This window comes from Myotis davidii, unplaced genomic scaffold (assembly GCF_000327345.1).
Source record: "Myotis davidii unplaced genomic scaffold, ASM32734v1 scaffold187, whole genome shotgun sequence".
Lineage (NCBI taxonomy): Eukaryota > Metazoa > Chordata > Mammalia > Chiroptera > Vespertilionidae > Myotis > Myotis davidii.
Window position 1 is genome coordinate 759,779 of NW_006383018.1, and position 17,219 is coordinate 776,997.

General features: G+C 37.4%; 1 protein-coding gene across 11 annotated transcripts in view; it reads left to right on the plus strand.

The window, feature by feature from the left end:
- ADAM22 (ADAM metallopeptidase domain 22) overlaps positions 1-17,219 on the plus strand; it is a 175,056-nt gene that overhangs the window by 126,049 nt on the left and 31,788 nt on the right. For all 11 annotated transcript variants that reach the window (XM_015558317.1, XM_015558318.1, XM_015558319.1 and 8 more), the window contains exons 18-24: positions 2,869-2,949; positions 5,977-6,027; positions 6,257-6,320; positions 8,401-8,506; positions 10,981-11,100; positions 13,439-13,607; positions 16,316-16,430. In XM_015558317.1, the coding sequence (XP_015413803.1) occupies positions 2,869-2,949; positions 5,977-6,027; positions 6,257-6,320; positions 8,401-8,506; positions 10,981-11,100; positions 13,439-13,607; positions 16,316-16,430 (706 nt within the window). The remainder of the gene's footprint in view (positions 1-2,868; positions 2,950-5,976; positions 6,028-6,256; positions 6,321-8,400; positions 8,507-10,980; positions 11,101-13,438; positions 13,608-16,315; positions 16,431-17,219) is intronic.

The window sequence follows — 17,219 nt, forward strand, 5'->3', positions numbered from 1 at the left end:
GGGCTGAGATGCTGTCTTAGATAATGCTCACAACCACACTTTCTGATAGGCGTTGCTATCCAGACTTTTTTCACTTGCGCAATCCCGGTCTCAAGGAAGTGAAATAACCTGTGTAGGCTCATTCAGCCAGGGATGAATGTATGTGCAGTTACTTCCCAGATCTGCTGGCAGCGATTTCTGCTGTTTTCCCGTTACCACGGTGTCTCTGGCAGCTCTGTAAGACAAGTGAGGCGCTGGCAGAGATCTCTGAGCAAACTCTCTAAAAGAGGAAGATGAAACCAAATGTGAAACAGACATTCTTTCATTTTGGCTGCCTCAACTGTTTATTCTGTCAGCTTTTCCAATGGCCATAACAGGAGTTCCCCAATCCCTTATTTTAATTCTCAGTATTTTAAGTCTGCCCACCCATAACATGCATTTAATTAGGCTATTTTTCTTTGATTTATGGACTTCGGCTCTTTATGATGTAATCAGTTTAAAGAACAAGTAAAAAATAATAGAATACATACAATAAAGTGGTATGTTAATCATCCCACAGATAAGTACCAGTCAAGTAAGGTCTTTTTTGCTAATTTCTCCTCCCCTCCCCCCGCCCATCCCCACTCTCACCCCTACTCTGGGCTCCTGAAGGGGCCAAAGCAAGATAGTGAATGGAGGAGGGGACATAGAAGAACAAGATGAGAAATTGAGTGTATTTCTATTTTTTCTACATGTGTTTATAATAATGTGTATATAAGTCAGAGTTGGCAAGCACTTTCTATAAAGAGACAGAATGTAGGCTTTGTTGGTCATAGCTATCAATGTCAATTCTGCCTTTGAAAGCAGCCATCAAAAATACAGAAACCCATAGGCATGGCTGTGTTCCAATAAAACTTTACTTAGAAAAACAAATGGCCAAGTGCCTATCAGTAGATGAGTGAATAAAAAAGCTGTGGTACATTTGGTCCATGGAATACTATGCAGCTGTATAAAAGAAGGATTTCTTACCCTTTGAGACAGCATGGATGGACCTGGAAATTATTATGCTAAATTAAATAAGCCACACAAAGGAAAACAAATGCCATCTCACTTTATCTGGAATCTAATGAACAAAATAAACTGATGAACAAAATAGACCCAGAGGCATAGATACATGGAATAGACTGACAGATCTTAGAGGGAAGGAGGGTGGAGAGGAAGGGAAGAGATTAACCAAAGAATATGTATATATGAATAACCTGAAACAGACAATAGGTTTAGGGTGAGGTGGGAACGTGGTGATAGGGGGCGGGGGGAGGTTAAGGGAGGGGAATGGGGGACATCTGTAATATTGTCAGCAATGAAAAATAAATAAAAACAAAGGAAAAACACCCACATGTGCCCAACCAGGTGTTGCCCTCGAGCCATCACTTGTGGACCTCTGCTGTAAAATACTCCTTATGTATTATTTTTCCTCTCTCAGTGTGTAACTTCTAGGAGGGCAGGGATTTGGGATGATACATTTACCTCTGTACCCCAGCACTTAGCACAGGTCCTCCTTAACTGTGCTTTCTCTCAGAAATCTCTGGTAGTCCTTGAACATTTCCACTCTCATGTAAACTTTACCTTAAATCTCTGCTCATATTTCTACCCCAGATGTTCTAAAACTGTGGTGTGCCCCAATTCCAAGGAGGGAGAGAGCCAGAATATATGAGATGAAATTCTGCTTATTTCCTTGTTTGTATAGCCTATTTTGCCCCATTAAAACAGTTTCTTGCAAGCAGGATTCTTGTGTTTTGTTCTCCATTAGGATCCCAGTGCCTGGCACATTTAAGTGGCTAGCAAATACTTGAATGAATGAATGAATAAATGAATGAACAAATGAACACAATTTTTGTTTGGATCTTCTAAAAAGTATCTGTTGAAATGCTGATTGGAGTTGGCAATGTGCTGTTCATGTTCTACAAACAACAGGAAACTGAATTGTCTGGAGGGTTGTGAGCAAGGGAGGAAGATGAAAGGTGTGTGTGTGTGTGTGTGTGTGTGTGTGTGTGTGTGCGCGCGCGCGCACACGCTTGAAGAATAATGTGTGTCTTTCTGTGAGCAGAGATCAAAGCAGAGAAAGATCCAGCCCCAAATATTAACATTTTGGAGAAGGAAAGTAAGTGGGATTGAGGAGCAAAGGGGAAAGATGAAAACGCTATGTGTCTCTGCTTTGTTTTAATGAGTAGCCTTGCAATTTATAAATCCAATGAGCTTAAAAATATAGTGGTACTAGTCCCACACTTACAAGAAATATTTGAGGTGGTTGAAAACAGACAAAAAAAACCCCACAAAACAAATAACCCTCCCATACATGGGTACATATCATAGAAACATTAGAAAAGAATAAAAGACCAAGGTATAAATCCATTTAAAAGTGAGGCGGGAAAGAAGGGAAAGGAGAGCACAGGAAGAAATAGCTTTGCCAGAAAATCAAACTTTTGCAATTTAGCCCAAAATGTAACTTCCACATTTTTGGCAGAAAAGGTAAGAGAAAAAGTAATGTGATAAACGTGCCAGTAAGAATGAGGGGAAGTGTAAATCCAAAAGCCATTTGGAAGGAAGAATTCCTAGAACTTGACTGACTCCTCTGTCTCAAAGGATGCATCATCAAGCACCTCATCAAGCATCATCATCTGTTTTACCAAGATATCCAGGGATTGTGTGTGCAAATTACTGCATACACAAGAAACGCTCTCCGAAAAGTACCAGATTCACATTTCATTCAGTAGCTGTTTTTCACAGACTACTGTTTTAAAAAGAGTTTAAGATATTCCTATCCCCCAAATCTTCATTTTGCTTTTTTAAAGATGATACTCTGAGAAATTTTTCTGCAGCAGTTTTATACATTGTTTTTGTTCATTTTAGTTTCAGCCTATGGGGACTGTGTGCCGAGAAGCAGTAAATGATTGTGATATTCGTGAATCATGCTCAGGAAACTCAAGCCAGGTAATTTACAGAATAATCACTCTACACCAGATGGGAAAAAGTAGGCGTATCTTCAGTGCACTGACCCCCAGATGACACAGGAATGGACAAGATGCTCGTGTCACTCTCTCATATAAATTTTTACTCTCCTTTTATTTATTTTCCAGAAATTTAAATTTCAGTCTTCCAAGCTTGAGCAGATGTTCAGCATAATTTTGCCTTCACATTGAGCAAAGCCAAGATTGCTTGCATGCCTTTTATGTTTTAAGTAGAGAGTAAAATTCATTGGCTTTTTATCTATTTAGTGAAGGAGGAAATAACTATTTTTTTTGTTTTTGTTTTAAGTGGAGAATAAAATTCCTTAGCTTTTTGTCTGGTGAAGGAGGAAACAACCAGACTCTCTTCAGCTCTTTGAAACAGAAGTCAGCTAAGGCAAGAGACCCACAGAGCACTGGGTTCTGAAAAAGCCTGTTTCTCTGTCTTGACTCTTGTTTTCCCAGACAGTTTGCATGACCTCAGTCACTAACAGCTACTCTTGAATTTCATATTATTTAGTTGTAAATAGAGAAGATGCGGAAGTTGATCAACTTTGGCTAGGGTCCCAGGTTTCGCAGGGTCAGTGTATGTACAGGTAATGGAGGGTCATGAAAATAACCCTGAGAGCTAGAACCATGCAAAGTCATCTTAGAAACTACAGTTGTTCTGTGATCTTTTAAAAAGGTTGTCAGACTCTTCAAACCTCACTCACTGTTGACTTTTAAATGAAGATGGAAATGAAAAGTAACCCATTTATTTAGCACACTAAATTAAAACAGAAACAGTAAGAATTAAAGTATCTTGTTTTTTTTTTAAAAAAATGTGTTTTTATTGATTTCAGAGAGGAAGGGAGAGAGAGTGAGATAATTAGAAACATCAATGATGAACGAGGAACATCGATCGGCTGCCTCCTGCATACCCCCTACTGGGGATCGAGCCCGCAATCAGCCATGTGCCCTGACTGGGAATTGAACCGTGACCTCCTGTTTCATAGGTCAGTGCTCAACCACTGTGCAACACTGGCCAGGCAATATTTTATTTCTTTGTAAAAAACTTACCAGGAGTAATGCCACCTCCTTGTAAACCTTAGGAACATCTTTTCCATACGCCTTTTTAAGTTTAAATCAGCTTTCAACATTTCATCCTTTGAACTTTCAATGTCGTGAACTGAGATGTTGATGTGAAGTTTTTTGCCAAATGGCACTATCAACATTCCCATAGTCAGTGATTTTTTCTATAACAACATTTACATTTGATTAGAATTTCACTTCATTTCTTCACCTTTTTTTTTCTGCACTTTTGTCTTGTTGGTTAGTTTCCTCTTTTGATTATCCAATTTTATAAAATGTCACATGCTATCTCCCAAAGACAGAGCAGCAACACAGCTACACACCTGGTTGTCTGTGCACTAAATATACAGATGGCAAGTGACCAGCCACTGAGAGGCTTTGAAAGAGTGACGAGTTAGGTCATTCACCTGTTGTTTACCTAGTGACCACTCAACTGAAGAGCGAGTAGTAAAAGCCTGTGCTTTATGCAATTACTCACGGTTAACATATTATGGTAACTGATATGGGAACTGTGTTGTTGGGGTACCAGTCTTCTTCAACAATCCTGTGGTACCTGAAATTCATGCACATTGGAGCCATGTGAAGCTAGGACTGCCTGTCTACTTTTTCCTCTAGAAAAGAGGGATTCAGTGGTTGAAAATTTACTTCCCGCTCACATGACCCTTGTTCATGGTTCTTCCTCTTCTTTGTTTTTATGTGGTCTATCTACCTGAACCATTAAAAATGCTTTATTTCAAAGGTGGTCATCCGAAAAGACTAAAGATTTTTCACGTAAAAGTATTTTCCTTTCTTATTTAATTAGCATTGCATTTCTAAGCTAACAGTGGTGATGAGGGTACAATGAAATGGTGGATGTGCAAAGATGTTCTTGCCGCATTAGTTGTAACAGCATAAATTGGAGACACAGCAGGTCCTGGAATACCAGTGTTTTGTTCAAAGCCATTTTATTATATAACATTGATGAGATGCTACAGGAACGTAAACTCTTATTTATTTCAGTTAGCCTATGATAAAATTGGTTTCATTTTACATAATTTCTCTTTAAATCACAGAGCCTATCGAGCCTATTAGTACATTGGTTATATGATGTTAGCTCAATGCAATGTATTATAGTTATTAAAAATGATACCTACAAAAAGTTTATTATGATGAGGAAATTCATAAGTAAAGAAGCAGAATATAAAATATTATCTATACTTTGACTATACCTATGTTTAAAAAATACCAAAACTTGTAGAAAAAGGTAGAGAAAAAATGTAACAAAATGTAAAACAAAATGTAAAATAGCTGCCTTTGAGGGGTGGGGATTTGAGTGACTTTTGTCTTTTATTTTTACATTATGTAAACTTTTCTCAAATGAGTATATAATTACTATAATGATAGAAAAAATGTATCATAAATTTTAAAACTCCATAAGAATGCTTTGAAATCTTCTGTACTTACTACAAGGTATAAAGAGGGCGTAGCATAAAGCATGTGCTTTCTAACGTGTGCAAAGCGGAGGTCTGCCTGAGAGTCATGTTGAGTGTAAGGGCTGTGTTGCTTCTCACAAAAATGAAGACATAGAGTTATTGCTCCATCCTTGCTGGCATCCTCCTGGCTTTTGTTTTATGCTCTTGTTTTTCTTGCTTTGAGGAATAGTGTATCTGTATAGAGCAAGATGCTCTTACATTTTAGCATCAGCTGAGTCCTTGCTGTCATTTCTTTCTGTCTGCTGCCATGCCGCCCATTGTGTTTGCTGCTGATAGATCAGTGTTTTTAGGGGAAAGTGAACCAGTTGTTGTATTTTCTTTTGCTTCCTCTTCTTTGTTTTTATTTTCAGATATTTTAAGACACTAAACATATTTTCCTACTTTATTTTTAAAGTGAAAGCATTAAAGGGATTAGCTCATCCCGATATTGTGTTGCACATTTGGCTCATAGTTCTGTTCTCTTTTCCCAGTGTGCCCCAAATATTCATAAAATGGATGGATATTCATGTGATGGTGTTCAGGTAGGTTAGTTCATTTTTACCTAATTTTTCTCTTGTGTGTGTACCAGCATGAAAGAAATACTGAAATGTTATCACAATAGGAACATTAATTTAAATATTTCATAATAAATTGTGAAGGTAAAAAGCCTTCATAATACTCTTTGACTAGTTCTCCTGGTTATACTTACCTTTTCAATGACCTGACATCAGCAGACATTGCATGGCTCATGGGTATGCTTTTCCATTTTAGGGGATTTGCTTTGGAGGAAGATGCAAAACCAGGGATAGACAATGCAAATACATCTGGGGGCAAAGTAAGTAAACAGTGTGGCCCAATCATTTCAAGGTGTGCTATCAGGCCAAGGGTCATGTGAGCAGGAAGTAAATTTTCAACCTCTTTAAGAGTGAGGGATTCTTCAAACCACCACACGTCTTAGCAGGGGCACTGTTGTGGAAATTAGAGAAGGGCACTTCTGAGAAGACACAGCCCTACATATCTTGGGTAGTTGGCAGTGCCTTTGGATGAGACAGACGGTGTCTTCACTGCCAGGCAGGTGAAGTCCCTGCCAGGTGTGCAGCTTGGAGAACGGAACAAACGTGGATTTTAGCTCCACATATGCTCTCCACAGCTGAGTGTCCTTAAGCAAAACCTGTGCAACCTTATGGGATGGGCGTGGACCCTGGCTAGGGAGCTGTAGCCTTGGAACTGTCGCATTTTCACTAGACTTGTTTTTTCTCCCTCAACTATCTTTCTTGACCTCTAGCTGGCTTTTCTACTTACTGGTGGCCTGCTGGAGTGGCTCTGCTATATCAGAGAGAAATTTTAATGTTATTCCCTCTAACGTTTGTCAAATTTTCATAGGGAATTATATATCAATTATATCTAGAACATATTATTGAAATTATATATTTATATTTAAATGTATTTTTTTCCAGAACTATTATCTGCCCCTTTGAAAGTAGTTTTTTGTTTTTGAGCAGTGGTTCTCAACCTTCTGGCCCTTTAAATACAGTTCCTCATGTTGTGACCCAACCATAAAATTATTTTCGTTGCTACTTCATAACTGTAATGTTGCTACTGTTATGAATTAAAATGTAAATATCTGATATGTAGGATGGTCTTAGGCGACCCCCGTGAAAGGGTCGTTCGACCGCCAAAGGGATCGCGACCCACAGGTTGAGACCGCTGTTTTAGAATCTTTCAAAAGACAATTATCATGAAAGATAATGACAACCCTTAGTTGTCACAAACTGGCTACAATCCCTTTGGGAGAGGAAGTGTGTGCTCTCTTCGGAGTAATTAGAGAAACATTGGGATGAGGGAAAATTTAATCATACAGGTTTGAACTCTGAACAAAGAGAGTTTTGTTTCCTCCTCTTGAGAATAACCAGTAGCTGACAGCATAACATAGAAAAAGAAAGTATCAACATAATTATTATTACTTTTTACAATATAAACCAACAGTCATCTTTTGATTAGTTTGCAAAAGCCATTTTGATCTAATTATTGGAAACTTCATCAACCAACCCCAGCTTCAGGAAAAATAATATCTTGACAAAGATGCTGACACGACTTCAAATGTTATTTGACTCTCAGAGAGTTAGCATGAATTCAAGTTTTTCTAAAAGCAGAATGAAGTTTTTTGTTTTTTAAAATTTATATATATATATAATTGATTTCCAAGAGAGAAAGGGAAAGGAAGAGAGAAAGAGAGAGAAAAATCAATTATGAGATAGAATCATTGATTGGCTGCCCTCTCCTGGGGATTGAGCCTGCAACCTGGGCATGTGCCCTGACTAGGAATGGAACTGTGACCTCCTGATTCATGGGTTAATGCTCAACCATCTAGCCACACTGGCTGGGGAAGTTGTGTTTTTGTTGTGTTTTGTTTTGTTTTTTGAAGTGTGTTTTTTTGGTGATAGCTGTTGATAATTAGTAAACAAGGTAGAAAGTATACCACTATTTCTTGACTCTTTAATTTTTGTTCATAACTATTTTAATAAAATTGTCTTTATGATTAATAAAAGTTGTTGAGTGAGCAATGTGTGCTTTATATTTGGCCCTGAGATTAAAGTGTGAATTATTTATTCAAAGAACCATTTGGTAGCATCTTTCGCTAATTATTGGCCAAATTCTGAGGGCTGTTGTTCTTGGAACCTGTAGCTGAAACCTACCAGAGCTAATAAATTTGTTTCCCAAATTTCAAATGAGCAGTCGTGAAAAATGTACATGAGTCATAGATGTCTAAGGGAAGGAAAACTGTGAACCCTGGGCACAGTTTTGGAACTGATAGCATTGTAGTGAAGGAGTCTTTAAATGGAATTTCCCTGCAGACATTTTGAGCAGCTCGCACGTTGTATCTATCACTGATAGAAAATTCTGTTCTGCTTCAGAGGTGATGGCATCAGACAAATACTGCTATGAGAAACTGAATATTGAAGGGACCGAGAAAGGCAACTGTGGGAAAGACAAAGACACATGGATACAGTGCAACAAACGGTGAGGTGGCCAAGTCAGCCCCAAGTTTATCCCTTCGTTAATGACAAACATTATTTTCTAAGCCAGCAGGACTTTTCTGTTTTCTGCATCCCATGAAGCAGTGTGCTGCCTTCCTTCTCTTCCCACTGTTCCAGCCTCATCTTTGCAGAAGCCTCCCACATCTTAACATGTATGCCCACCTCTCTCCTAAGGCCTAGGTCATGCTTATAGCTGACTCAGGACTTTCTCACTTAGAAGATATTTGCCAGCATCTCAAAAGCAAAAAATTAAATTAAATAAAGCCACCAGAATATATGTACTCACTTAACTGGTTCTGATTAGAAGCCTAGAATGATCCTGGACTCCACCTTCCCTCTGGCACATTGTCCAAATGCAAGTTATGTCCATGCCTCCCTTTTCCTCCCCCACCATTTGTCTTTAACTCATCCTTTCATTTCTATTCCTGTAGCATTAAGGGCCCCACTAAGACCTACACTAACTCTTCAGCTATTACAAAGGCCTCTAAACAGATTTTTTTTTATGCCTGCAGTCTCTAACAGGCTGCCCTCAGGATACTGTACTGACTCTTTTTGACTATGTCAACTCTTTGTTCAAATTTCACTGGTTTCACATAGCTAATTACTCGTAAGAATAATATCCAACATGGATTGAATGTGCACTGTGTACTACACATTATATTATTCTTTACATGAGCTATCTCATTTGGTCTTTATGTCAGTTCTGATTTTATGGAAGAGGAAACTGAGGCATCGTTTACTAATTTGACCAAGATCATATAATGAAGATGTGATAGCAGCAGAATTGGAATTCAGGCAGTTTGAGTTCAGAACTCTTATTTTAATCACTTTGTAGAATGTCATACTATTTTGTTTAACAAACACAATGGAAACTTAGCTTGGCATTGTACCTCCCCCACAATTTGCCCCCAAACCTCCATTTTTGTGTGTTTTCTTCTCCACTCTCCCAAAGTCTAGCATGCCTTTCATCCCCAATATGTGCGCTGTTTTGTGCTCACTCTGTGCCTGTGCTTGTGCTATTCATTCCTCTGGAAGCACTCTTTATACCCACTTCATGACGAGGCAAAAATTTATCCATTCTTCAGAGATCTGCTGGGACAAAACTTTCTCTATAAATTATTTCTGGATTTCATCTATATTTTGGTGCACCAATAAGAGTTTCAGATTTTTCTAAATCAGAGGGGACATGTTTTAAGTCTGGAATAAACTAATTTGGGCTTATTTTATTTTTCTGGTAACATAAACAAATAGTATAGTTGATGAAAAACAAATGCTAAAATGAGATAAGATTATTGTTCTCACTGCGCATGGTTGTAAAGTAAATACTTGGTATTCTTTTAACACAGAAATAAATACTTTCCCCTTTCTCCTCAGAATTCCCACAGCCCTTTGCACTGTTCTTATGGCCCTTGTCCCCAACTCTATGCTCTATAGTTGTTTATGTATGTGATTTCTTTTTTCATCCAGCGTCTAATTTCCTTCAGGATAAAAATCATGTCTAATTTTCTTTATATATCCTAAAGTACTTCGAAAGCTACATACACAAAAAGGACATTAAAAAATGTTGACTATATTTTTCTATGTTAAGAAGCATTTTTATTTATGACAGGCATTTAAAAAATGATGATATGATGTTTAAACATTATTTTTTAGAAATGAATTAATACATTTTTTTCCTGTGTTGGTGATAGATACAAGTCCTAATTTTTCCCTTTTCTTTGCCTGATAAAGCCCAATATTTTCATATGTGCTCTTAAAGGCCTACTAATCAGTCTTCACAAGATACTGATTAGAATATGGTTTATCATTATCTACATTAATAATTAAAATGTGTTAGATACAGAGATCATGTAAGATAGTATTTAACACCAGTGAAAATATTTTACAAGTTAAATTAGAATTGTATGTGATATTGGAAAAGTAGAGAAATACATTGAGCCTATGTTGTCCAGAATCTATAAAGTGTATGTGTGAGTGTGTGTGTGTGTTTGTGTGTGCATGTACATGTATGTAATTTCTTTGTTAATTATGGGGCAACAAGTTGAGGAAAGAGCTGTATTCCAAAAGAATAATCATCCAAAGGTCATTCATTCATTTATTAAATATTAAAAAACGTGTTTTAGCACATCCAGTGACATGTTATAGGGAGAGAGAGTCATATATAAAATAAGTCTTTTTGATGGGTGATTTCCTTTCTATGAATATTTGACCTAGTGGGCATTAAAGAAAAAGCTAGAGAGTAGTTGAGATTTTGGTGTACCAATAAGAGTTTCAGATTTTTGTAAATCAGAGGGGACATGTTTTAAGTCTGGAATAAACTAATCTGGGCTTATTTTATTTTTCTTGTAACATAAACAAATAGTATAGTTGATGAAAAACAAATGCTAAAATTAGATAAGATTATTGTTCTCACTGCACATGGTTGTAAAGTAAATACTTGGTATTCTTTTAACACAGGGATGTGCTCTGTGGCTACCTTTTGTGTACCAATATTGGCAATATCCCACGGCTTGGAGAACTCGATGGTGAAATCACATCTACTTTAGTTGTGCAGCAGGGAAGAACATTAAACTGCAGGTAAATATAGCTGATCATTCCATGAGAACATTAGTCATCTCCTGAGAATGCAGTTCAGGATTAATTCTGTTTTCAGTTCATATGCATGTTAAGCCAAAAAAGAATCTCAGCCATAGAGATGACTGAGTAAATCCAGACAGAAAATAGACAAAAACAAGGTAAGAATTAGGGTTTAATTTGCATTTTATTCTTATGAAGGAAAAAGAATGTGAATTTTGGGGTAAAATCATATGTCTGGTCTTTAGCTCTCTTCTGAGATTCGACTAAAATGACACTCAATGATTTTTTTTAAAAAATGCATATATTCACAGGGAGGCAGAGAAAGGGAGAGGTGATGATAGCATCTTGGAATGTGGAAAGCAAATGGATGTGTGACAAATGAGTATAAAAATTAAGAAAGCTAATTGGAGAACTAAGCCAATATATACTGTAAAAAACCTAAACATATGGGCAACGCCATTTACTATGGAAGAGGGAATAAAGGATTAAGGGACAGGGAAAGGCTAAATACAATTTATTAAAGAAGCACTAAAAGATTACTTCCCTGACTCAGCTACAGTGGGTATTGCTCATCCCCCCAGGGAAGATATGAGCTTTATATCCTGAGATAGTAAAATAGAAGGTGTCCAGATTGAAGAACAACAGGCAATATTGATATCAAGGTTGTATGAAGTGGTCCAGTTTCACTGATGTTTAGTCAGAAAGCCCTGAAGTTTCCAAACATCTGTCTATTCCCACACCTCAAATATGAGCAGATTATCAGCTATGTGAAGAAAGTCTCTAACATGAAAAGAAAGAGATAAAAACAACCAAATAGAAAAACAAACACCTATCAATTTTTAGGAGTGATTAGGTACCCCTATCATGAAACAAGAATAGAGTGTTGTTTTCAAAATGAAGACCATTCAGAGAAGGAAAACATACTATTAGAAATTAAAAATATGATGGCTGAGATTAAATTCAGTAGTTGAAATTATTTTCCAGAAAATAGGGCAAAAGAGGGAAAGAAATTAACATAGAGAAGAGCTCATCAAATTAGAATAGAAATAATAAAGAAATAATAGAGAAAACAGCAGGGAGAAAATTGTCAATGAGTAACTCAAGAGTATTGTCTAGAACTGATGAACTTGAATTTCTTTATTGATGGGCTCACGAAGTGCCAGGTACAATGAGTGAAATTAGAGGTACATTTAAACATATCATCATGAAATTTCAGAAACTTAGGACAAAAAAATTTTTTTTCAATGTTTCCAGAGAAGAGGGGGGAAAAAAAGATCAGGCATTAGGATCTATAATCAGGAGCCCTGGGAGGCAGAAGACAATGGAGAAAATGTCTTCCAAACTAGAGTTTTGTACCCAGACAAAATATCAATTAAGGGTGAGGATAGAAAATGACTCTTTTAGATATTCAAGTTTCCCCCAAATTTACTCCTTTAAACCTTTCCTCAGGAAGCTACTGGAAATTGTACTGCACCAAAATGAAGAAGTTAGCTAAGAAAGAGAAAGGCAGGGAATTTAGGAATCAAGATCCCCACCTTGAGGGGTACCCTCCAGTGAATGGTGACGGGAAATTCAAGAGGCGCAGCTGTGCACCAGGTGCAGAGGACAGGTCAATCAGATGGACGCAGAGGAAGTCCAGATGGGAGCTCCAGGAGAGAGTCCACAGGAAGATGAAGTGATGTTTAGATGCATCTTGCATGGAGATTTTGACATTTAAAGAACTAAGTTATCTATTTGACTCTTTAAACTCTATGCATCTATAGTTTTCATAAAAAATAAAAATAATGGAGCTATTGACATGGTACCATATGGATAAATTGATTATGAACATACATTTTCAATAGCTATTATTTTTTTAATTCCTACATTATATGCAGGCTTGCTATATTGAATAGTGAAGGTACAATAGGTAAGCCATTCTCAAATGTAATTTGTAAATATAGCAGTCGTTTTGGGAAATGTAAACTAAAATCAATTCTTATTTTGTTCAAAACATGTTTGAAATCTTAAAACTACGTACTTATCAAATCAAATACTAGTAATAATGGCTTATTTGGCTTGTACATGATATCCCAGGCCAAATGATAAAGCTATTTAAACTCAAGCATTGTTGTAATAATTATATTGAAATCCTAAAATATGTTAGTATCCCTGAATAGAGTTAGATCAAAAGATTGAATTTCTCCATTTATCAGAAAAACTCTTACGTTACCATTTTTATTAGATAGTAAATAGAAAATAGAGGACATGATATTGCCTCCTTTTTAGTGTTTATGCCTATTCTCGAAATGAATGTGAATGAAAGGAATCCCATTTTCTTCTCTCCATTTATCTTCAGCGGTGGGCATGTTAAGCTTGAAGAAGATGTAGATCTTGGCTATGTGGAAGATGGGACACCTTGTGGTCCCCGAATGATGTGCTTGGGACACAGGTGTCTTCCTGTGTCCTCCTTCAACTTCAGTACTTGCTTAAGCAATAAAGAAGGCATTGTTTGTTCAGGAAATGGAGTGAGTATTCAGTCCCTCACCATGGGGAATTACTCATTTCTTTTGTATCAGAAATAGATACGACCCTAAACTGCTTATTTCTGTAATAATGCAAACCATGCTTGTCCATATTTCTAAGCAGGTATGTAAACAGTTATTTTGTCATAGTCATTTGAATATTTCTGTCGTGTCATCTGCAAAAGCCTGAGAATAAGAAATAGTATAACTTCCTAACCAAATGCTTGCCTCTTCCTTTCTCATTATATTAGTGGGATCTCATTTACTGTAATACCAGTTTTCTGCAAGTGATCTAAGAGACAAATTCCAACAAACTATAGTGGGATTAAAAAGGAGTAAAACGCAGGGCAGTGGCCACAATATTTAATAACAGCTGTGGCCCAGGCACTGGCTGATTAAGACAGACCATAAGTAACCATAGCCACTCCAGTGTGCATCAGCTGAGGAGAATGCCTACACATAAAAACAGGATTTAGGAAAACGTGTCTCACAGACATGTAGAAAGAGTGGCCTTGTTTAAAAGACTAAATTCTGTTCTTTCAGTCATATATCTGTTCATCTACAGAAATGTTTATAGGTGAAAGAAACATGCTCTATTAGTGATTACATTTTGTCATTTTCAGTCAGGAATTCCTATACTCATGAAACCTTTTCTGGTTCTTTTTCTTTCAGCATATGCTGTGATTCCCTTCTTACCCTCATTCCAGACTCACTGCTTGAACTGGTGTATTAGCTGTTGAGGGAAAGGACCTCTGTCCTGGAGTTGTGAGCCTGCAGTCCTGGTCATTCCATGCATGTCCCCAGGGAGATGCCAAGAATTTCCTTAGGGAGCCCTTACTCTTTTCCAATGGATAGGAATTCTTATTGCACAGGAGACTAGAGAAGTCTTAGATTAAGTAGTTCTGTTTTTTTAAAGGGCTGTGCTAAGTCTTCTTTCCTTAATAAGATGGTGCTAGGGGGAAATACATTTTGGGTGGACAGTCGAAAAGAATAAAGACATTGTTCTTGGTCATTCATGCTAATGAATCACCATACCTTATTCACCTAGATCCGTGGTCAGCAAACCGCGGTTCGCAAGCCACATGTGGCTCTTTGGCCCCTTGAGTGTGGCTCTTCCACAAAATACCACCATGTGGGTGCGCACATACAGTGCGAAGTTGACTTAAAACTTTAAGTAAAGTTTATTAATTTTAGTGGCTCTTCCACAAAATACCACGTGCGGGTGCGCACGTACAGTGTGATTGAAACTTCGTGGCCCATGCGCAGAAGTTGGTATTTTGTGGAAGAGCCACACTCAAGGGGTCAAAGAGCCACATGTGGCTCACTAGCCGCAGTTTGCTGACCACTGGGTTAGCCAATGATATAAAAGCTTTGTTTTGTTTTGTTTTACAAGACAAAGGCAAGCTTTCCTAAGCTTGGATTTATAGTTATTAAAAAAAGAAAATGGGGGGCGGGGGGAGGTAGTAGGAAGTAAGACACAAGGAAAAATAATCTGGGCAGTAAAAAACTTATTTTAAACCAAAAAAAATAAAAGACAGTGAAGAAATGGGGAATGAAACTCAGGTTTTCTGACTCTACACCTAAACCTTTTTCTTCTTGCATATTTGTTAATCTGTAGAAATTTATTTGAGATCTGTAATTTGCTAATCATATTTTTTTTTAATATTCACCTGAGGATATTTTTTCCATTGATTTTCAGACAGAGTGGAAGGGAGAAAGAAACAGGGGAGGGAGAGAGAGAGAAACATCAACATGAGAGAGACATATCAATTGGTTGCCTCCCTCACAAGCCTGGACCAGGGCTGGGGATCGAACCCACAACCCTTTGGTCTGCAGGCTGACACTCTAACCACTGAACAAAACTGGCCAGGGCTATTAATCATATTTTACAGTTACATTTAGATGTGGATGAATGTTATCCTCTGGAAAATTAGATCAGACAAAAGACAACTACCCAGTGAAAACCTACTGAAGAATTCTGATCTCAAACCCAGCTAAATTCTCCCCTATTTCCCACTCCATTTAAAATTGCTTTGAATTGTAAGATCTAGGTATAGGTTTGGTATCCTGGATATATAAATGCAGACAGAATATTATCTGATAATTTTTAAAAATGTGGCGCCATTTTTATGTGAATTCCCCCACTGTGCTTTGTTTGAGGGAGCTCTTCTTCTCCATGACCATGAGGTAGCTTATCTCTGTAGCTTGGGTTGAGATGCCAAGGTTATGGCTTTGTACAGCTTTCTTCTCAGACCACTGCAAAGCATCAGCCTTCCCCTCTTTGTCAGGTTTCTCTTGATCTTATCTGCTTCCTAAAAGATGAATAGTTTCATTATAAAGATTCTTTGGAGGAAAGAAACCTTTGTATTGGATAATTAGACAATGATCTTATTTCTGCTTAGTTTTTAAAATCTCCCTTTTATAAAATTTAAGTTAATGAAATTCAAAACAAGAACTTCATTGATTTTTTTAGAGATATACCTTTATTTCTCTGTTTATATTTATTATTCCCTGTGGGTCAGCCGTTGATCTCTTGAAAATATTTTTTAGGTACATGGGTAAGAAATAAGTAATTGGCATTAGGAAGAAAGTACTGATCATTTTTCAGTCCCATAAAATTCTGGGCATATAGTAATTAGAAATTAATGCTTATTTTTCATGCCTCTGCACCCGAGAGCTGACTCTCCCTCTGGATTGATTTTGGGTTTCAGGTTTGCAGTAATGAGCTGAAGTGTGTGTGTAACAGGCACTGGACCGGTGCTGACTGCAGCACTTACTTCCCTCTCAACGATGAGGAAAAGACGGGTATAACTCTGTCTGGCAACGGTAGGTCCTGAACTTGGTACTATTATATGGCCTTTTTACACAAGGAAGGAGAACACAGCCCTCTAGATAGTTTCATTTGGATTATTGTTATAACTCAAATATCAATTAAATCCAGACAATAATGAATTATAATATGTAGCTAGCTAGGCCGACATTGTGAAACTGATCATTTCCATTAACTTGTAATAATATGTCATATTGAATTTAGTGTTTTCCTCTCTGACATCAGACTGAGATTCCTTTTTCAAGTTTTGTACAGTGCTTGTTTGGGGATGACAACAAACCTTAGCGTATTTTTTTAATTAAGAAAATAGTCATGTGCTTGCTTCGGCAGCACATATACTAAAATTGGAACGATACAGAGAAGATTAGCATGGCCCCTGTGCAAGGATGACACGTAAATTCATGAAGCGTTCCATATTTAAAAAAAAAGAAAAATAGAAAGTAGTCATACTTAACTGTCTGAATTTAAAGGAAGAATTTTATATTTTGGGACTGAATCAATAAGAAAAGAAACAGAATTGATTTTTTAAATTTTTGTTGACTTAAAAAAATTTATCTTTATTGTTAAAGGTGTTACAGATGTCCAATTTTTGGTTGACTTTAATATTTTTTTTATTATAGACTAGAGGCCCAGTGCACAAAAATTTGTGCACTCGGGGGGCGAGGGAGGGGGGTCCCTCAGCCTGGCCTGTGCCCTCTTGCAGTCTGGGACCCCTCGGGGGATGTCAACGTGCTGGCTTAGGCCCACTCCCCGGGGGAATGGACCTAAGCTGGCAGTCAGACATC